This window comes from Pygocentrus nattereri, chromosome 7 (assembly GCF_015220715.1).
Source record: "Pygocentrus nattereri isolate fPygNat1 chromosome 7, fPygNat1.pri, whole genome shotgun sequence".
In the NCBI taxonomy this organism is placed as follows: Eukaryota; Metazoa; Chordata; class Actinopteri; order Characiformes; family Serrasalmidae; genus Pygocentrus; species Pygocentrus nattereri.
This window is the reverse complement of record NC_051217.1, coordinates 18531382-18554793: the sequence shown is the minus strand read 5'-3', so window position 1 is coordinate 18554793 and position 23412 is coordinate 18531382. Positions and strand designations below refer to the sequence as shown.

The following is a 23412-nucleotide window of genomic DNA, read 5'->3' as shown; positions in this document are numbered from 1 at the left end:
AAAGGGTTCTATATAGCACCAAAAAGGGCTCTTCTACACAAGCTATCCCATAGCAGAGACATAGTGTCAGTATCTCAGACACTTACTGTTCCTAACTGATAAACCCGTATACAGGGTTGCAGAGTGCAGGTTTCTTTCTGAGCTCTGGGAAAAAGCTCAAGCATTTCCAGTAGTGTAGTCAAAAATATTGGTTTAGTTACATTTTGATTCCGAACATTTGAAAGGAAAGTGGTCCAATCTCACCCTGCTGTTTGTAATGTAGTACCTCCTAATAAAAGAGACACAGTTTAGGCACAAGTCATTGTGCTTTATCTTCCAGCTGTTGTTGGCCACAGCTACGCCATACACAAGCAGTTTTCTTTCTCTAACAGCTCGTTCACTATCCAGCTTATGTCTCTCTCTCATGCGCACACAGGGGAGGCTCCTAGCTCGGCCCTCTACAATAAGCGTCCTTGGCAAAATAAACCCAGTGAATAAATACAGAAAAAACACCAACCTAAAACTAACATGTAAACATTTCTTGAACACGCTACAGTAGATTAACAGTGAATTAGAGGTGCTCTTCCTTACAGGTTCTACAACATAATGTACAGTGTTGCCCCATAGTCATTTTATTTGACACGGTGTTGGTGTTACAAATGATGAATGATAGTAAAATACAGAAACAAAGATTTTATAAGCATTTTCTCAAAATGGACTACAAAGTCCGTCAAGCCGATGACCTCACTGAAAGAAAACAGTTTGAACTCGACTTAAATTTTGCTTCTTGTCCTTCTTCTTATTTTCCTGTCTATCGACACTGTTACAACTGTGCAGGGTTTGGTCTGATGGGGCAAGGTGTCCTTGTATATGGCTCTTAAGCAGGCATGTTCTGACTTCAGGCTTGAAGAACCATATTTTATCAGATGTACTCTAACATTAGCAAATTATGAACCAGTCACGCAAATCACTATAAAGCAGTGTCTAATGCAGATGCCACTATTTAATTAGTACTGTTCCCTTTCCTAGTTTAATGATACTTGGTATTAAGTGTGCTGTTAATTTGTGTGTGTTTGTGTGTGTGTGTGTGTATGTGTATATATATATATATATATATATATATATATGTATAAAAAATGCAAATATATATTTTTGCATGATATGGGCATATATATATATATATATATATATATATATATATATATATATGCTAAAAGTAATGCACATAACTCATGGATGACAGTGGTGTGAATGTGCTAAGGCTGCAGCTATTGGATATTTTCCTTTTTGAATATTCTACTGAAGATTATATTGAATGTTCTGTAACTATAAGAAAAGACATGTTTCAATTTAATGTATGCTTATTGTTGGCTTAATTATTATTATAAATGCCTACACTATTGAATGTTGCAGACATTTATTGACTTATTATTTATTTAATATGAATTGCATAAATATTTTTATTTTCATTTTAAATTAAACTTAACTGGCAAAGTTCAAGGTAACAAAAAAAAAACATGACATGTATATCATCGCAAGTTAAATTAAATGCTTATTCTTCACCAATCTGGCAACTCTGATCTGACTGAACTGCAGTGAGCGGTGCACTAAAGCAGAACCAACGCTTTTTATCTATCGTCTCAAAACGGAAGCAGCCTTACGATGAACTCTTGCCAGTGAACGGGGTGTGTTGAATGTTTAAGTTTCTGAAAATCGAGTTAGGAACTCTAACGGTCGGAGCTCTGGACGGCTAGCTAGCTAGCTAACTTGGCTCACCTAGCTAACGCTAGCACGCTCGCGTTTATTCTCGGTGAGAAACGCAACCCAGAGCCTGCTGTCTCGCTGACAGCTACCAGCTACCAACTACCAGTCCGAAGACATCAATAACGTACTTGGACTAAATCTATAGTTGGTTAAAACTCGTACTGGTCACCTGGAATAGTGCGAGTCTAGCAAGCTTAGCCCAATTATTCCGCAGTGAGTCCGGCGTTCAGAGCTAACGTTACGCTAGCGGCTGCGTGCTACTGATGAGGCTCGAGAAACGTTTGTTCCCCTAGAGAAATGCTTAGATAACGTTACATAAAAGGTGGTAACGCGACAGTTATTCGAGTGAGCGTGTGTGTAATCGATTTAATTTCATTGCATCAGTTTAACAATTTGTTATCAGTGTATTAATTCATGGTAATTTGTGGCTTCACAAGTTTAGTAAACTAAACTGTAGTCTCAATATAGCAAATTGTGCTCAACACAGGCCTAGTATTTCATGGCCTCAATATATTAACTTGTGGCCACACCTTATAGAAAAACAATCACAGTGTCACGTTTGGGGCTCCATGTTAGTCACTTGCCTTTTCAAATAGCCTGAATGAAATAATGTGCTTCGTTGAAAGGAAGTGGGATTGTTAAGGACAGTTTAGGCTTGTTCCCCATCAATTTATTCCCTTTATATGAACTCATTTTTTTTAGCAAATCGACGAAACGTCCTTTAACAGTAAGCGCTCAGACCTTTTGTACATGACTGTATGGCACGATAGTTTGCAGTGTAGCAGCAGCATTCAAAGACGGAGCAGGTCTATTAACTTTCCTCACATTCTTTGTCATAAAATTATGAAACGGGTCATTCAAAATCAGATTGTGTCCTGATTGTGTATTAAAAATCTGTCGATTCCAGTTCTGCATCCCGAATTTGAATGCCATTCATTCTGCTAGTAAACCCGAGGTCTGCGCTGTTTCAGTCACTCCTGATTGACCAAAACCATGGGCAGCTTGTCCAGATATTCCCAGCAGTTATACTTTTAAGATATTTTAACCACAATAGAACTTGTCTTAATTCACTAAAGTGTGCTGTGCTTTACCAAGAGTCAGTATGAAGCCCTGCAGTACCTCAGCACTAGCCGGGGGACCCTGCTGTTCCCCTGTTTAAACAAGAACAACAACTTTCTCTCCACTTCATTTCATCTCCCTCCACAAAAATAACTAAAAATACACTGTCGCATCTGCAGACAGCCAACATTTGCACTGCAGCGCGCACACACACACACAGGCTTGCTGCAAGGCACGGCTTCATCCCCGCCTTTCATATGTATGCGTCTAGATGTGTTTCAGTGCTAAATGTTTTGTAACAGCCTCATTTGTCATCTTTTGAAGAAATTAGACACAGTGAGCTGTTTTGACTTGTGTGACTCTTCTGTTCTTATAAACAGTATGAATTATATCCGAGTCAGAGCCAGGTTTAGCTTTGGTCGACTAAATATTCCAAATGCACTAATACATGATAATGCGGTATTTTGGACTCCACTTTTCATTACTATAAAACCATTTTCATTGCAGGTAAATGTATAAAATGATCAATGTGCAGTTTTACAAGTTTCAGATAATTAGTAGGATGGTAGGAAGCTGTAAATATAAATTAAGAACAATGAAAGAAAATGTAAAAGGTTTTAAACTGACCGAAAAAGCTGCTTAATGTCAAGAATCAAGTTGTAGTAAAAATACCATCCATAATTCATCATCTTTCAACAGTGGAAGTTACATTTCAAGGCAGATGTTAGAGAATAGATATTTACATTTACATCTGCAGAATTCAGAGATTCTTGAAATATTGAATAAAACCTTTAAAAAAATAAAACATTTTTGGCACAAAGTTTGTAATACTTAAATCAACATTTTTACAACTATATGTATTATAGTATAGTTGCATGCAAAGGCTTGGGCAATGTGGTCAAGTGACATTATGTTGACTGAAATTAAAATAAGTTAATGCGTTTTAATGCATGGTTATTGTTTAGTCAAGTCAGTGTTTATTTGTATAATGCTTTTTACAAGAGGCATTTTCACAAAGCAGCTTTACAGCAATTCTGAGTCAAAGCCCCGTGAGCAAGCCTGTCGTGACAGTAGCAAGGAAAAGCTTCCTAAAAGCTCCCCATTCGCCTGAATTTAACATTTATTGGGGGGGGTAGAACAAAATGTGACCTGTGCAAAAATTGACTGTTATTATTTCATGTTTATTTTGAGTTTACAATGCTGGAATAATTGAGTTTACAGTATTGTAAAAGCAAATGATTAGAAATTGTGTATTAAAACATGCAGAAGTTTGTTCTCTGTAGAGGAAATCAATAGGTTGGAGGGTGTTCAAACTTATACATACAACTGTATGTAAAATAACAAATGATTTAAAATAGTGAGTGATTCAAATCTTTTGAGCTAGTGTATGATAAATATTCACAGAAATGCAACGTACTGACTCTACAATATGTTCACGTTTGTTCACGTGTTTCAGTTCCTATGGAAAATGGATACAAAAGTCAACTGCATACTGTAAATGTTATAATGTGGGATATTTTTGTTGAGTACGTCAGTGACTAAAATGACTGTGTGTGTGTTTTTTAGGTTTTGTGATCTGCTGTATGAGATGATCTGGGCAGTGATGACTTGCTGCATGATCTCCAGGAAGCAGCCTCTGCAGCTGCGCCTGAAACATACACCTGTCCAGCACTTATAACCACAGGTGAGAAGATGCAACAGACACACTCGGTCAAAACAACTCCATTTGCATGTACTTTGTCCAGCAGACAGTGAGTGATGTTTCAGTTCGTGGTTAGTCATCAAACTAATGCTGACCTCTCTGGAAGCCAAAGTTGAACATAGTAAGTGATGTCATATGCCATGTTCAGATGTCAGTCAGTGGCCTGATTTACTGCATACTATAGTTACTGTATGAAAAACTCTGGCATTTGCACTCCCCAGTATTCTCTCTCTGTTCGAGTCAGACAGACTTACTGAGTGATGGCTAACAACCACGCAGAAACTAAACTAGCAAGCGTAACAAGGTGCCTGTTGTCTGTTCATTCATCCACCTGGCCATGTTAACATTACGTGTGCTTACATCCATTAGATGCACATCCAATAGTAAAGTGAAAAAGAGCCTTACTTTCTTTAAGATGCTGACACATAAAAGCTGGTGAATGTTTTAAACAAACAGAGTCTACAACACCACCAGCATATGTCATATTTACCACACATTTTACATATATGCAGTTTGGGCTCCCCTGGTTAAATGAGGTTTTGTTTATTTTCTAAGTGGAAAATAAGTTAATATATCCTACAAAGACTCCACTTCTAAACATTTACTGTTTATTTGTGAATTTAGTATATTGTGAAAAATAACATTAAAAATGCACCCAGTGCAAAAATTATGGCACATTTGTTTTATTTCTTTGAATGTCAAACACAGTAAATACATAGAAACTGTTCATACTTTGTATGTAGCTTAACTTAGAAAACATGGGATTTGACTGGGGGTGTTCAAAGTTTAGCATACAGCTGTATTTGTTTATATTTATGTAGTCTTGCAAACACAATCTTGTTAGTTTTTATTAAAAATATTTACATTTTTAAAGTAAATTTTTATTGTTAGGTATTTATTAAAGGAAAAACAACTACGATTGGTCATACTGATAGTACTAATATAAACAGTAAAGATGGCCCTAAACTATACAACTCCTGAGAAATATTGCGTTTTTCTCCACGCACTTAAACAGAGAGGATCAGAGGTAGATTAACATTTAGACAGATCCCTCTTGCCTGATAGTATGTGTGGAAATGAAGTGTTTATGTTTAGAAGCAATGAACAGAGCTGCCATGCAGAATTATGCTTAGCACAGAGGCGCACTTTTAGAAGGACTGCATTAAAATCCTTCATCCTTCACTTACAATCTCTCTCTCTCTCTCTCTCTCTCTCTCTCTCTCTCTCTCTCCTCTTCTTTCCTACTAATAGCCTTTAACTCCCTCTTCCAAGTAATGACCAGGCATAGAACCAACCCTGGAGATGCCGAAGAGAAGAGACATTCTTGCCATCGTGTTAATCGTGTTACCGTGGACCCTGCTCATCACTGTGTGGCACCAGAGTGCTATCGCCCCCCTGCTCGCCATCCGAAAGGGTACGTTCACTTCTCTGATTTCAGCCAAAACTAGATACTTTCATGTTGTGTAAATGAAACAACATCTGCAGTATTTACAGCATATGAAGCAGTAGTTTTTAGCAGCTTTCCTTTTCTCATAACTTATTTACAAACACATTCTAATTATAACAAGTTTGGATTTCTTGGAGAATTTGCTTTTTTATTTTCTTTTAAGGCTGAAATTTAGTTTGAAGTTTTTAAATAAATCCTCTTAGTTCACATAAAAATGTTGTAATTGTGTGTGAGACAGTGAGAATTTCATATTTTAAAGAATGCAGAAATACACAGACAGGTTCCTGTAGAAAGAAATAATATGTCTGTACTTTCTTGTAATAATCAGTAATTTATTTTCTTTTCATCTAAATCATGCAGCATTTGTTCAGTCCTGTTTTGGGAGTAATGTCCTGTATTGTGAAATGGCACAAAACGTATGAGAAATTGTCACAGATCTGTCGCTTGTACGCACCTGACTGAAATCTAAATAGCCTCCTGCTCTGTTCGAGCTGAGAGTCATTAAGCTGATCTGTTCAGCAGCTGAACAGCAGCAGTGCTCTGTAATCAGAAATCTAATCACTGATCCGTCTGGATTTGCTTTTAAACAGTTCCTCAAATGATCAGGGCATGTATTCTCAGATTCTCAGATCAAGATTCTTGATCTCTTGCTATCCGTATTGATTTATTATCATGTGCTACATTGTGAACACTGCAGCACTCGCAGTAGAAATGGCATTAGTGCTATAGAAGTAGAGTCGCACTACTAATAATGAGTAATTTGAACTTGGGTTGAAGATTCCACATAATAAAATAATATTTATGCATGTTGCACTTTTGATGCATTAAAATGCAGCTCAAAGTGCTTTACTAAGTAAAGGTCAAAGAAAGGGCAAAGAAAGAACCTTGACAAATGAAGGAAAAAATACAAATGCTAATATAGCATTCTAAAAAATACATTAAGCAAAAACAAATTTTAGGTCCGAAAAGACATTTTAAAATTGTAAATAAAATTTGCACAATTAATACAAATTCAGTGGTACAGAATAAAACTAGAAAATCTAAAGCAAAAAGATATGATTTAAGCAGTTTTTTTAAAACTAACTGAAGGTGTTGGCATATGTCTTGTGGGAGGGAATTTCATAGTTTGGCATCATATGACAAACTATCATTTTTGTAAAAGTTTGGTCAAATTACATAAATTGTGAGTGAAAATAGCGCATCCTCTACAGAGAACACACTTAAATATTGCATTTTTGCACACACTCTGTTTATTTATGGAGTTTAATGTATGAGAAAAAATAAGTGCCACAACTTATGCACAGTCCACATTTTATTTTTTTTTTATTTTTATGTTAAATTCAGCAAATAAGTAGTATTTGAGCATTAAAAGAAGTGTTGTCTCTGGAGAGAATGTATTCATTCATTTTCACTTAGAAAATCAACAAAATACATAACTTTACCAGGGGTGCCCAAACTTTTGCATACGGCTGTAACTTCCACAGATTCATCTGTATAGAGATGACAAAAAATGGGAATATTATGTACCTTTTTTAATGTATTTATTTATTTTTTTTGGTACCCTCTTCTTGGTGAGAGGGTTGTGTGGTGCATGTTAACAGCTTGTGACATCGCACTGTAACAGGCCTCTGTAGCAGCTCACAGGCAGCAAACAACTAGGCCGTTAGTGGCGTATGCTAATGCATGTGAAGTGAAAATTTCTTTCCATTTGAAGTGAGAAGAGGGCATTAAGAGAGCAGTGATAAAGACCTGCAATAGTGGGTGTCACCATCAGAGACCACGTTCGTCTCCTTAATGAGACATCATTGTGTTCATGCTGAGACAGTTCCACAGTCTTGTCTCTTATTATTATAAGTGTAACTAGTGTGCTCATTTAGCTAAGGATGCGCAATCGGAATTGTGGAATATTCACTCCTAATATTTAGTCAGAAGATAGATTTTTATTTCATAATGTTTTCCATTCTTATTTTGGCCAATCTGTGTTACGATTTTATGAAGTAAATAATGAGTACACACTCCATGAATACATTCTGCCTACCTACAGTACTGTGCAAAAGTCAAAGTGGCCATTAAGTACAAGTTATTGCCTTCACAATGAAATACATTTCTCAGTAATTAGTATGTACCCACCTACCCTTTTATTACAGCTTCTGTTCTTTTTAGCCATGCTTTCAGTTTTTCTAAGAAATCTTTAGGGACATTTTTCCATACCTCCAAAGTTTAGTCTTAGAAGTTGGTTGCATTTTCTTCTTATGATTCAAGTAATCCAGTCCATTTGTTCTGAGAACACCAACAGCTTGTTTGGTTTGTCTGATGAGAGCAGTTTTGGTGGTCTACCAGGTCTTGCACGGTTGTTAAGAATCCCATTTTTTCTGTTTTTTTTCCCAGTAGTTTTTAAATAATAATGATGATTTTTCCTTCAGCCATTTTGACTGGTTGATCTCTGACATTTTTCACAGTTATGTATGTTTCATAACAGTGTGTACAAAGTACAAACATTAGATGAAGAGCCAATAATAATAATTGTCTTTGCAGTCTGCTGCTTCAAAAAACAGCTAATAAAAAAATCGAGAATTGGCCATAAACCTGTTAATTGGTGCTTACGTACTCATTAGCCAGGTTTCTGTCCAACTTTCAAATTAAATTCAAATAACTGGACTTTGGAAAAATAGTATACATAGTGTTTCCATCAGCTCTGTGTACGAGGGTAAAAGTTCGACACATTTATACAAAAGCTTTAGAAGCTTTTACTTCTCAGTGATGTTTGTTTTTTATCACTAAAATTTAAATTGTAAGACACAAACAATATTATCAGCAAATGTTTCCATTATAATTTATTGGCAAACAATCTTATAAAGTTTATGATGATTTTGGCAATTTTATTCAGTTTGTCAAATTCATAAAAATCCATGGATGGAAACCTAGCTGTTATCTTACACCAGAATTGCATATGTTTATACTTGTTGAACCAAGGCCCATCTCATAATGCTCTTGAAAAGCTAATGGTGAAAAGATGAGTGAAGTTGAATGCAGCAGTGGTGGCGCTGTTGCAGTGCTTTTGAATAGGAGGGACTTCTCGCTGTACCCCAGCTGTGTTGCCCTCTCACGGTGCCTGCTCTCACTCTTTCCAGCCTGTCACCATCTAGTAAAAGAGATCTTTATCATACCAGAGTGGCTAATGGTCCAGCGGCAGCGTCTGGCAGGTACTCCTTTTGGGTTTTTGGCATGTGTCACACATAGAGAGAGCTGCCCTGGGGCGTGCTAATGTCTTAATTCTCTTTCTCTGCCCTGTAGATGATGGAGCGGAAGCCAGGCGCGAGGCAGGTCCTGCCACTGACTCCAAGGAGTACTGCTCCCCCGACAAGGACATAGTGGAGGTGGTGCGCACAGAGTACGTCTACACCAGACCACCACCGTGGTCTGACGTGCTGCCCACCATCCATGTCATCACCCCTACGTACAGCCGGCCAGTGCAGAAAGCTGAGCTCACACGGCTGGCCAACACCTTCCTCCATGTGCCCAACCTGCACTGGATCCTGGTAGAGGACTCTCAGAGGAGAACCCCGCTGGTGACGAGGCTGCTGAGGGAGACAGGGCTAAACTACACACACCTCAATGTGGAGACCCCACGCAACTACAAGCTGAGAGGAGACACGAGAGACCCCAGGATCCCACGGGGAACCATGCAAAGGAACCTGGCTTTGAGATGGCTCAGAGAGACCTTCAGCCCCAACAGCAGTCAGACTGGCATTGTCTACTTCGCAGATGATGATAACACATACAGCCTGGAGCTTTTCGAGGAGGCAAGTTAAGATTTTTAACTAGGGGTTGCATAAAAATGGGAAATGGGAACAAATTTATCATTGTCATGACTGCATATTGTCTCACAATACACTTATATGAGCACATTATGGATAAACAGTCATATATGCAAACAGTGCTGGTCAGTTTAGTTCTCTACAGCTAACACACTTCTGTACATCATAATATACAACATGTCTAACTACTGTTTTTTTTACCCTGTTGAGGAAAAAAGCATAAAATTAACCTGTACAAAAGTTAGGGCACATTTTAATATGCCATGTTTTATTGTTTTTCTGTAGTGTTTTCTACACACTGATTTATACTCATATGGACACCTGACAAAGTCTGTTTTGACAGTTTAAAAATACTCAACGTTTGTTTTATTAACTGGTTATTTAAACAAAAACATGCTTTGAATTTGACCATTGCATGAACACTGCTTTGGAGTGAAGGAAACTGAGTGAGTGAGCAGCAAGAGCATGAAGCTAGCTTTTGTATGTAACCAGCAACGTTGTATTGACTGAATTTGTTTTCTCTTAATTTGAAAGAATACTGTAGTTACATGACTTATTAGTACTGAGAAACATTTTAACATGAAGCTGTGTGAGGTGGAGGAGAGACTCATGTCAGATATACTGATGTATAGAAATATACTGAGAAGTGCTCTGCGGTCATTATGCTAGCTTTAACCTTACTGAAATACAGTCAGAAGAAATGGTTGTATTTAAATGGAGTGCAATTTGGTCTCTTCAGCTGTTATTAGTCAAATAAAACGTGTTATTCGAGTCTAGCCAGGATAAACCTAGACAGGCAGCAAATCACATCATCTGATATGCGTATATAATCTGCTCACCGTGTGTGTGTGTGTGTGTGTGTGTGTGTGTGTGTGTGTGTGTGTGTGTGTGTGTGTGGGTAGGTAAATAATTTCACAGGGGAAAAAACATCATGCTCAAAGACAGACACATGTTAAGCCTGTAAATAAAAAAGTAGTAGTGTTTAGTAATTTTAGTATGTAATAGATGCATAGTCTTCAAAATGAAAACCTGTGTATTTGTAATAGCTTAGAGTGTAATAATTATATACAAAATGTTAAATGAGTAGTTTTCATCTGTCATAGACAAGACAGTGTTTTTAACCACTTAATGTAACATATGTCTGTGAGGAAGCATTTAGAAGACTTGAACGCTTCAGGCGCCTGGTTCTCATCACCACAACTGTGAACAATTTGCACTCGAATAGTTTATCTAGAATGGAGCATTTCACATCAAACCTCTGACATTTAAAATGGACAGAATAGCTGTGCACAGCTTGCAGTGGAAGAACTATAGACTGTTTTTCATGAGTCTTCTCCTTCATACTCACTATTGTTATGGACTAAGTGACATTAGCCCACAGCTCAGACTCGAGGACTAATGTATTCAGCCCCTAATCTCAACCTCTTCACACTGTTTTAACCTCTAAAACAAAGATTGTTTTAAATCTCCAAACATCTATGTAGACATTTTAATGTTGACAGCAAGCCTTTAGACAAGATGCCGTTAAAGTCCATTAGCCAAACAGATTATAGGTGACCCATGGATGTAAGATATGCTATTGTTCATAGATGGAGCTTGAGTAAATGGCTCTCAGTGCTGTATTGATGACACTGTCGTTACCTTTGTCTTGGGATCACCCATCATGCTTTGACCCAGACAGCCCCTGTCACTTCAGAGCCTCTTTGTGTCTCTGCTGTTGTTTCACTTACTGATTTGTTAAGGGCTTTAAAGGTTTGGGCCTTCTTCTCCAGCTGACAGTAAACCACTCTCCTTCATTACAGATGCTGACTAAAAGCTCCTAGCTAATGGGAGAGAAGGTCAACACAGTCTTGTACAATTTTTGTGAACAATAGTGACTGCTGAACAAGATTGTATCCATATACAATGAGACACAGTTTCTCCTCAGACATATTTAAAAAGAGGAACCTGGGTCAGTGAAATGAAAAGACATGGGTATAGTTGTGCCACAGTGTTGCTTCTTGTTAAGATGTGCTTTAACAGTACAGGCTAGATTCAGATCATCCCCAATCAGGCTGGGTATCATCCAGAATTTTCAGTGTTTTATACCTTGAACTGATTGCTGATTTCCTGAATTGATACTGTTAAATTTAAAGTACCCCTAAAGTCATAAATCAGAATGCAAAAAAACATCTGGATATTTTATGTATTACTTAAAATGGCATAGGAGCGTCCCTTAACCCCAAGACTCATTAAGAATATAAAACTCTTTGAAAATGCATGATTATGCAAGTTGTAAACGCCCCCTTGCTGCCCCCATTTCTGAACTGTTTTCCTACAACCCCACTCACCATCTGTATGTATGTTATAGACTGAGCAGAAACAAAAAAAAAACACCCATTGTAATGTTAATAATCAGAAAGATTCTGTCTTCATGTTACTCCAGCACATTACACGTCTTCACTCTGCTACTAAAACAGTGCCTAAGCCATGAAGCTTCAGACTTGTGCACAGAGAACCTTATTGAAAATGGTTCTATATACACCACAAAGGGTACTGTTCTCTCAATATCAAGCTTGCGACAGTAGAAGAACCCTTTGTGGTGCTATATAGAACCCTTTTCAAAAAAGGTCTGTATAGAACAATATACAACACATTCTCCATCAATCTAATTTACCCTGCAAACAACTGCTTAATTATGCAGGTGGTTCTGTATAGAACCTATGTTTCTAAATAGAACTGTTGTCATCGTCGTATCGGTCAAAGGAATTTGACAAAAAAAACATCCCTTACATGCATGTAAGACCAACTAATGAAATTTTCGGATTGAGTGACATAAGATTTTTCAATAGTAGTACTGAATTAATTCACTTAAATTGAAAGTACTGGATTGTGATACTTAATCCTAATCCTAAACCTTTTCAAACTGAGATATGAGTCTTCTGAAGTATGGAAATATGAGTAAACAGGAGGATCTCTCCTGGGCATCCCTGGTTAAATGAGGTTTTGTTTATTTTCTAAGTGGAAAATAAGTTAATATATCCTACAAAGACCCACTTCTAAATATTTACTGTTTATTTGTGAATTTAGTATATTGTGAAAAATAACATTAAAAATGCACCCAGTGCAAAAATTATGGCACATTTTATGTTTTATTTCTTTGAATGTCAAACACAGTAAATACACAAACTGTTCATACTTTGTATGTAGCTTAACTTGGAAAACATGGGATTTGACTGGGGGTGTTCAAAATTTAGCATACAGCTGTATTTGTTTATATTTTATGTAGTCTTGCAAACACAACCTTGTTGGTTTTTATTAAAAATATTTATATTTTTAAAGTCAATTTTTATTGTTGGGTATTTATTTTAAAAACAACTACGATTGGTCGTACTGATAGTACTAATATAAACAGTAAAGATGGCCCTAAAATATACAACTCCTCAGAATTTTTTTTCTCCACGCACTTAAACAGAGAGGATGAGAGGTAGATTAACATTTAGACAGATCCCTCTTGCCTGATAGTATGTGTGGAAATGAAGTGTTTATGTTTAGAAGCAATGAACAGAGCTGCCATGCAGAATTATGCTTAGCACAGAGGCGCACTTTTAGAAGGACTGCATTAAAATCCTTCATCCTTCACTTACAATCTCTCTCTCTCTCTCTCTCTCTCTGTGTCACAGTCAGTATATCCGAGCCTCTGTTCAAAACAACACTGCTATGCCAGGTGTATTAATTAATGAGCTTTTATTAAAATTGCTTATGTAGGCAGTCTTACAGCTAGGCTTATTTACAGCACTCCTCTATTTTTATCCCATGTTCTCCTCCTCTCCTCCTCCCACACTGCTGGGCTGTCTAAAACACTTGCGACACCTGGGTATAGCATGCTTTTGTACACAGAACCTCCTTGTTGGAGGAAAGAGAGAACTTGAATTTTCCCTTTTCTGTGTACTTCGTCTGTGTTTTTCACCTAAATGTTCTCTCCCAAGACTCTCAAGATTTAAGACTCTCCCAATATCATAATATGCAGTAATAGCAGTATTTTGAGGGCTTTCTTTCCACATTTTTCATCTTGCTGGGAGGATAGCACAATGCCACATGGTGCAGCTCAGTTGCACACCCCATTGAATCAGTACATTGCGCAGTGTTTAACAGTATGGTGTCAAATTACTTTCAACTTAATAAGAGTGTAGTTTTTTTTTTTTTTCAAAATAACTAAATTTAGAATTAACTACTAATTTCAAATGCTATTTATTATTAGGGTCACATTAGCCAGGAACATCAATGTCTTCATAAAAACACTTCAGAGAAGTGTAGAGTGAGTCTACAGAGAAATATTTAATTTTGTGCAGATTTTAGTTCTGTTTAATTTTAGGGTGAAATTTAACCTTGTGTATATAATGGCTCAGGCAATCTCCAATAATTAGCGGCAGACAACTTATCTGTTTATTTAATGTTACTATCACATTTATTATTTTTGATTATAAATCTTTTATAAAGTTTTTACTGATTTCATTAGTTTACTGGTACCTTGTGCCTTTTGTCCTGTTTTTAGGTACACTGAAAAATGTGGTTTGTCATTCCAAACCTTTATTCAGCCCATGTAAACACTTTGAATTAAACAATACGAAGCACTGCTTTAGTTTAGTTGAATGAAGACAATACTTTACATCAGTGGTTCCCAGCCCTGGTCTCGGAGTACACCTGATCCAAATAATCTGCCCACTAACAAATCCTTCTGGAGCTGAAGTGGGTGTGTTACAGCAAGAAAACACAAAAATGTACAGGGAACCTGATGTTTACATTAATTCTGACTTCAAGAATGTTGCACATTTCACATTATATGGCTAGCCACAAACAGAAGCAGTAAAAATGTGTCCACCTCCAGCAAGTGAACAGACTTTAATGCTTGCTGTTTTTTTTTTTGTGGCAAACACAGATTACTTCGTTTATTAGGTTGATGCAGTTGTTCGGTTGACTCCACAAATGAAGCATCTACTAAATGTTAGGCTGGTTGCAACAATCAAGAGTTTGTCACTTACATTCCAACTGTCTATCTGCACCGTCTTCTGTACACATTTCCATGCAGATTTTATCAGTCTAGTCTGAAACATACGATTGCAAGCAGTTGCCCACACAGCGCAACATGATTAAGTTTTTGGGGGTGCAGGAGCTGCTAGTTTGATGTCCACAGCATCGCATCTTTCAAAGTTATTCATATATGTTTTCTTTGAAGCACTTAGTAGCTTTTAAGCAAGATATCCTAACGAGTTTGCTGATGCATTTATTTTGCATATTATTTTATTATAAGCTGCCGGTTTGTTTCGGTTACAGTGCCATTTTATTGCCTGTCCCTACCAATCCTACTAACAGAAGCATTTGTGGTTGGTTATTTTGCATGTCAGTCATATAGCCTTTCCTGTCAAATTGCATGGTCTTTGTCATATTAAGGGAGAAAAGGCACCACACTCTTTAATGATGGGCAGAAGTCTGGATGCCAGGACAAAGGTTTGATGAGAGGGAGCGCACTACAGTCTTTACATGTGAGCGTAGTTTAAACTCCATTTATAAGCGGCACACAGTATGACATATGCTGACTTTGTTGGGCCGGAGCTCAGGTTCAGTCACTGAAGTTACATCCAATATCAAACACCAAAACAAGAAATCATGGCGTACCTTGGCAAAGAATAGTAACACTGAAATATACTAAATGCTGAAGTGACCGTTCTTTCTCAGTAAGGCCGGCTACAGTAGTTTCTATTGACATATTTGTTTTAATTCTAGATCAGCTACACAATGATTTATATGAGTGCTGGTAAAAGTGCCACTGATGCTCAATTTAAACTGGTTTCTCCACCTTTTGCTACAACATAATAAGCAGTAAGTTAACACAAAGAAGCACACTAAGATTTTTGTAAAGCTTGTTCAACAGCATTTGTTGGTGGAGCATGAATAAGTTAATTCTTCACCAGTAATTCCCTTTGCTCTGATTAAATCAGACTGGCTTGTAAAGCAGTGCTTTCTTCCAGTCCTGAACCAGTAGAACCATTGTTCCATCATCATCATACTTAGTAAACATAACCTACATCATATTCTGTTATTCTGGCCATTATTCTGCAAAACCATTAATTCTGTTTCTGATGATGCTCATGTCTATACACTTGAGCATTGCACTGCGTCGCTGCTCCTGACAGAAAGTCCGCCTCGCCCTCTCTGACTTTCCAGCATGATTCTTGTATATGTAACTTTCCCCTTTGTTTGCCTCCCTTGTTGCGCCCTGACTTCAGAAGTGCAGCTCTGGCTCGTCGTGTTGCTCTCATCTCTGACTGCACAAAAACAGAAGAGAAAGAGCAGCTTAAAGAGAGGCAACGGGAGGCGAATGGCAAAGCAGCCTGATATACAGAAAACTAGGCCAGCCAGCCACTGCCAGCGCTCCCCTTGGACTGCTCGTTTAAGTAAGATGGATGTTGGCCAGGATTCACAGAAGAACTATATGCATGTTCTAAGCACTATATATATTTATCAAAGCTGCAGGGAAGATGCTTTTTTGAATGGAAAATAGAGTGCAGTATCATTTGCTAAGAAATGAATGGAACCTTGTAGAGGATTCTGGAGAAAGATCCTCCAATGGATATGAGATTATTATGGTAATGAAGGGTAGACTGTAATATAAACAGTGAAAGGGGTTTGCTGACAACAGTTCTATAAGTTATTTCATTTATGCTTCTATTACAGTCTCAAATCATTACTAGAGTTGCCACAATACACATTTTCAGGTTTCTGGTTCTGAGGCCAAAGTTCTATTCAATGTTATATATTTCATGTATTAAAATGTCTTGATTCTGATATAAAACAGTGCAGCTATTCTATAAAAAAATACAACCAAAACCGGAACTGCCTCGCATAAAACCTACATGCAGCATTAGACCACCCCCACCCACCCACAACTGAAATATCCACATCACAACAGCCCATTTAAATATTTTCACAAAATTTACATTGAGCATTAACTAAGGCATAATTTATACTTATTCAGATATTTTTGAAAATAACAGCATCCCTTCCACACAAAAGTGGTGTTTTGAATCACTGAAAACTGGCCTTTTTGAAAACGCTCTGCAGGGTGGAAATCTCTTATCAGAATATTTGAGTACACAAAAGAAAAAGCAGTTTCAGAAGTTGTGCTGTTATTTTGCACATGGTTTTCACAGTTTTCATTTATTGAACATGCTGTCCCTGAAATGTAGCTTACAACTAGGTTCTTCCTGTGTGCTTGCCAGTTTGGGAGTTGATGACAATTGCAATAGAATTGTCTGTGTTGTTTTTATTTTTTTTAAGCTTTTATTTTCTGGCAGAAAATGAATCTGTGAGATACTGAATTGTGGAGCTCTGCTGGCCCGCTGTCACTTTGATAGACGATCTCTGCTTCGCTCTATATTTTGCACAATATGCTTGCTTATAATGTTCTTCTTGAAGCATTTGACATCAAATCTTATGAGGTATTAATGAACTCTTACTGAGCAAGCCTGCTCATATGAGCATTTTTCAGTCATTTTTGGGATTTCATCAGAGACTGAGGGGCATATTAGTGATACAGTTTTAAATTTCAGTACAATGTTTTCAACATTCGTTTTAGCAATATTTAATACTGCATTAAAATCACACATTAAATATTAGTGATATTTCATATAAGCATCAGATTGGTGTTTGTTGTAAATTGGTAGTTCTTGTGGATTATACTGCTATAGGCTATGTCAGCATTGTGGAGCCCTATTTTCAGCCCTTTACAGAAGGTTCTTTGGCACCAAAGGTGCATTAAGTACAAGCAGAGATACAAATGCATCCCCCTCAGTCTCCTTTTACCATTCATTAGCCAGCCTCCTTTTATGATGTGGAGCGCTTGTGTTGGGCAGCACACAAAAAGCTTGGATGGAGGAAGGGAGGGAATGTTTGCAGCAGAAAGATTAAAGAATGCCTCTCTTCTTCAGTGCTTCTCTGTCTCCGTTTTTCTCACTGTCTCTCTCTTTCAGCCTGATTTCCTCAAATGACCTGCTTGCATTCGTCTCTCTTGCCACTCTGTTCTTGTGTAAGGTCTGCCTGTCTCACCTCTCCCCAGAGAGCAGAGCGCCTCCTGGGTTCTCCTAATGGGCTCTGTGCACAGGCTGCCCACTTCAGCCATTAGGTCGAAAACGTTTCAAAAGGATAGAGCTCACTAGCAAGGACAGACAGGAGGTTATAGCACCTGCGAAAAACAACAAGAAACCACTGTCATGCTAAAACATTCACTATTCATGGCTAATCTACTAGAATAAATGCAAAAAAAACTCAAGCATGTTACTTCTTCAGCTGTAAATAATGAAAACATTTACACTGTTTAACCCTGACCCTTTTTGTTTGTCTTTGCAGATGCGTTCCACTCGTAAGGTCTCCGTTTGGCCTGTGGCATTCGTCGGAGGTTTGCGGTACGAGTCACCCAAAGTCAATGCTGCTGGCAAGGTCTATGGATGGAAAACAGTGTTTGACCCTCACCGGCCCTTCGCCATTGACATGGCAGGTTTCGCCATCAACCTGCGGCTCATTCTTTTCAAACCCCAAGCCTACTTCAAGCTGCGGGGGGTCAAGGGGGGCTACCAGGAGAGCAGCCTCCTCAGAGAGCTAGTCACTCTAAACGATCTGGAACCTAAAGCTGCCAATTGCACTAAAGTAAGGAATGCATGTTTCTATGTCAACCTGAAATTAAAATCAACCTTTTATTTATAGTGTTAGTTCATCATCCTGTATATATTAAGCACAATTTATATCACACCATTTAAAAGACAAAAGGTAAATGTTATATATATTTTATATAAAATATTTTAAAATGAAAATATAATGACTTTTGCTCATCCATAAAACATTTTCTGATCCATGCACCACTGGGAACCAATAATATGGTTTGTCTCCCCCTCCCTCCTCCCTCTTTTATCATGGTTGACCCTCCCTGATGTTTCAGCAAAGTATTTTATTGTATTTTAACTAATGTGTGTGTGTTATGGGTGGATGGCAACCACCTGACAGTTTTTGTGGCAGGCATAAATACCTAAAATGAGTTTTATTTGTATATACTGCAAACGTATTCACATAAAGGAGGAGCTGTAGAATGTTATGTATTTATTACATTTTTAGGAAAATATAATAACATGCATGCAATATCATTCACCCTTCTACCACAAAATTGGTTTTATTGAACAGTGATTCTAAACCTTTGAACAGTAGTGTACAGTACTGTGGAAAACTGGTGAGAGATTGCCCAAAATTTTGCTTAATTTCCAGGCAAAATGGCCACTAAGTGCAAATTATCCATTTTTCAGCATTAAAGAAAAAAGCAATAACGATTTAACTGAAAATTACACTGACTACTCAACAACTAAAATCATTATTACATTTTTCTGTGTTGTTCAGTCTTAGAAGTTTGTTCGTTTTTCTGGTTCTCAGACACATTCAGTGATGTTGAGGTCTGGACTCTGAAGTCGACAGTCCATTACATACTACTGAGAACGGCAGCAGCTTATTTGTTTAATTTTCTTCTTTTTGACTATTTCCTTTTCTTAGTCAGGGCCTCTTGACAGCTACACATCCTTTCAGACCCACAGTACTGAGTTGTCTTTGTCAGAAGCAAGAAGAATTCCACTGATTTTTGAAAAATCTCTTCATAATTTAGTTGTTGAGATGTTAACAGTCTTCCAGAGTGGTTTGAGCTGGAAGTGGTTCATTTTAGAGACTCGGATTTCTTTACAGTGATGGTGATAGGAACTGGAATGTCTACAGACCAAATGTAACTGTTTAATTTGCTTTCAAAATGACCAGTGATCCTACACATCTTCTGCCTGTTTATATGTAGTATTAATGATAGAAAAATATCAGTAAATGTGAAAAAAATGTTTTCTCTGGGGACTATTTAGCCTCATATTACCTTGTATGTACCTCTCTGTTATGAATGAATTGTTAAAGGTTTTTAGATTTTTTTGAGTAATTAACTGTACATTTATGACATTTGGCTGACGCTCTTATCCAGAGCGACTTACAATTTGATCATTTTACAGAGGTAGGCCATGGCGGTGTTAGGAGTCTTGCCCAAGGACTCTTATTGGTATAGTGTAGGGTGTTTGCCCAGGTGGGGATTGAACCCCAGTCTACAGTGTAGAAGGCAGAGGTGTTAACCACTACACTAACCCAACCATGTACCTCTCTGTTATGAATGAATTGTTAAAGATTTTTAGATCATATGCTTATCTCAAAACTAGCATAAAACAATGTTTCAGGCATCAGGAGGAAAACTTATAATCATGTCATGTGAGGAAGCTTTTAGTGGCATTGAACTTATCAGGCGTCTGGTTCCTATCACTACCACTGTCAACAATTCTGAATTGGTAATATAAACCTTGATCAGTGGAATTCTCCTTTAGGTACTATCTGATGGTGACAGTTTTGGTGTCTTACCAGCTGGGAGTTGCTCCCAGTTGCTGGGAGTCCTTTTTTTCAACTGTTTCTGTTTTTCCACTTATTTTCCTTTGACTTTCCTCTTCTTTATGCATGTGGATTTTCTTTCATCTAATATCCTCATAAATATCGCCAGAAAAATGGACAACTTGCACTTAAAGGCTGTTTTTACTGTAAACTAAATAAATAAAGGGTGATCTCTGGCTTTTGCACTGCACTGTAGCTTTGCAGGAGAGAGCAGGACTCTGGGTTATGCTTCAGCAAATATACACATGCAATTATCCTATTTTTAGAAATGAAATGCAACAGTTAGCCTCTTCTACCTGGTTAACTGTGCTTGGGGCTTGCAGACCAGGCACCACACACCTATACATTATTCAACAGGGCCAGTGAGCAGGCGGAGGGAGAGAGGGATTGCAGTGTTGTTGCTCTGAGAACAAAAGGAGCCGAGTGAGGAAAGACGAGTGTTATCTCGTCCTTTATGAATATTCTGTATGTAGAGCCGTCTGCATCTTAGCTCTCAATATCAGTAACTCCCTTGACCCGACGCTGCAGCCGTTTAATCTCCAGGACAAAAACAAGCGTCTTGCACAAAGCACGATGGTGCATATTTACCAGAGCTACAATGAAGCGTGATGGTGCATATATATAAATGATTAGTATTATTATTTCTGAATCGTCTCTGAATAGTTGATAGATGCACTGGGGAATTCAAACCTAGGTTGCATAAGCAGGTAGATTTAATTACAATATGCAGAGTCTCTTTATCCCCAAGAGTTGGAACATAACATGATACATAAATCATAAACAACTCAATCCGAACTCTTCAAATCTAAGAGGTATTCTGTGCATTCATGCAGAGCACTATGATTAGTTTAGAGAATGGCTGCAGCAGGTACACCTCTGCAGAGAGCTCTGAGTACATGTATATGTGGACATCTGAGGGATACTGAGTAGGAGTGGAGCAACAGCACCACAGTGGTAGAGGCTGACGGTTAAGGAAGAAACACCCAATCAGAAGCTTAATTTACTTACTTGCTGTGAGCGTTCTGAAAAATTAAACCCTACAGTCTGTCTGGAACAGACAGGAAAATTATGTTCTTGTTTTTCTGTCTGTACTACAAATTGTGGTTTCTGTTTTTTTGCAATCACCTGCAGATTCTTGTGTGGCACACACGGACAGAAAAGCCCGTCCTGGTGAACGAAGGCAAGAAAGGCTTCACAGATCCAAATGTGGAGATCTGACATCCACTTGAGCTCTGGTAAACAAACACCCAAGCACATTTGGTTACTCCTAAAAAAGCTGCATTTGTTGTGGTACCTCTTGGGACCCCAACCCATAACACTAAGACCACTGTGATAAACATGTATTCTGCTAGAAACTTAAGTAACTTAAGTTAAACTTAAGAGTAATAAGCTGCCATTCAAATACAGTATACAGTTATGTCTTGTGTCTTTCCTTCAAAGTTGCAGTGATTTAGCTGACAGTAAATGTAAAAAAATAAACAAATAAACATAAGAAAACTATTTCAATGGACATTTGTTCAGTTTATTTGCTTATAGTTTATTATAGTAATTTGCTTATAGCACAAACCTGATTAAAACGCTTGCATCTGGGAAAACCAACAAACAGTAACATTTTTATCTCCAGCAAGTAAACTGTCAAAAAAAGTCTTAAAAACTGAATCGTCAAAATAAAAATACCTAAATAATTTCAATTCAATTTAAGTTTATATCTTTTTAACTGCCATATCTCATAATGCTGTGCATATCGTATCAGGCTGTGTTATTACAGAAAATATCTTGTGTTGATTTCACAATAAAACAATGAATATAGTATTTTACTGTGAAATGTATGATATTGTAGCTACAATTATCCATGTTCATCCACTGGTATAGAGAAATAGATGGCAAAGATTTAATGTAGTCCATAATGTGAGTGTAGTTACTAATGGCTGTTTTTATTTGTTTCAGGCACTTGGCTAAACCGAGGCCCTGCAAGAACATCCAAGAGACAGTACCTCAGAACCAAACCTTCATAAAAATAATTCTTGTTCCTAGTTATGGCTAAATACAGTTAATGTTCCAGAGAGGTATCTTTCAAAGCACAGATTGGTTAAACAAGGCAATATTTCTCAGTATTTTGTACGTATAAGCATCAAAAAGCAGATAACGCTCGTGACAGAAACAAGAAAGTAAACAATGGCGCATCTGTATGATGATGCCCCCCCCCATCATCTGCTCATAGGAGACAGCACAGCATGGAGCCAGAGAGATTGCACACTCGACTAGCTGATGATTCCATGCACTTCTTCCCAGCACACGGTGCCCTGCCTGTGCCAGGAGCGTAATAACTGTAGAAAGAGCCCTGAATACAACTCTAAAGGACAGAATGACTGGAGTGTATCTGCACGGATGGAAAGGAGAGGAAACAGCTTCAAGTGTTCAGATTTGGTCTGGAATGGAACTTTTAACAAATCTCCCACAGACTGGACTCTTTTCAGAAACTAATGCATACTTAGAAGGGAATGTGTTCTTTTTTTTTACATAACAAGAAATCTACCTTTAATTTAATGTTTTGTTGTTTGCGTTGCTAGCTGAAAACTACTGAATTGGTTTTGGATTCTTGTTGCCTCAACTGAAATACAAGTCCTGAAAGTGTTTTCAAAGCGTCAGTCTGCAGTATTACTCACACGCTGAGCCTAGTAGCCATGTTTGACGGTGAGTGAGCATATAACACTTTTCTTCTGTCTAGGACCTAAATGAACATGAACGGCACTTAAATGTTACGTCCAGTGTTCCAGTGTGGACATTTATATTGTAAATATTGACTTCAAATGAACAATCATAGGCTTCAGAATGAAGTGGTCTAGCATTAAAACTGAACAAGCAATGTAACTACTGTATTTATAAAGTAAGACTGAAGAATAATTTACTGAGACATCCAAACATAAGACTTTGCACATGCTCAATGAGGTGAAACTCAGAGAAGCCAAGGGGCAGGGCAGGGCAGAGAGGAGCGTTCGAGGCGATACTTCGACTTATTGTGTTAAACTTCGTGGGAGTGGTGAAAAGCAGGCAGCTTGATGAAAATGATTCAGTAAATATTCAGCTATTTAGCGTATCAGACAGAAGCCATGTACTTACAGAAAACATGACGAGATGTAAAGCTAATATTAGATTAG

The 23412-nt window shown here is 37.7% G+C and overlaps 1 protein-coding gene across 5 annotated transcripts in view; it reads left to right on the top strand.

Annotated features, from left to right (window-relative positions):
- b3gat1a (beta-1,3-glucuronyltransferase 1 (glucuronosyltransferase P) a) overlaps positions 1 to 22896 on the top strand; it is a 151341-nt gene extending 128445 nt beyond the window's left edge. For 2 of the 5 annotated variants that reach the window (XM_017698103.2, XM_037540001.1), the window contains 7 exons: positions 4369 to 4486; positions 5756 to 5918; positions 9083 to 9154; positions 9246 to 9754; positions 18155 to 18451; positions 21386 to 21489; positions 22202 to 22896. In XM_017698103.2, the coding sequence (XP_017553592.1) occupies positions 5807 to 5918; positions 9083 to 9154; positions 9246 to 9754; positions 18155 to 18451; positions 21386 to 21472 (1077 nt within the window). In that variant the 5' untranslated portion in view covers positions 4369 to 4486; positions 5756 to 5806 and the 3' untranslated portion in view covers positions 21473 to 21489; positions 22202 to 22896. Of the gene's footprint in view, positions 1 to 1645; positions 1665 to 4368; positions 4487 to 5755; positions 5919 to 9082; positions 9155 to 9245; positions 9755 to 18154; positions 18452 to 21385; positions 21490 to 22201 lie in introns of those variants that run through there. The other 3 variants (XM_017698195.2, XM_037540002.1, XM_037540003.1) reach the window with 3 other exon arrangements.
- The last annotated feature ends 516 nt before the right edge of the window (positions 22897 to 23412 follow it).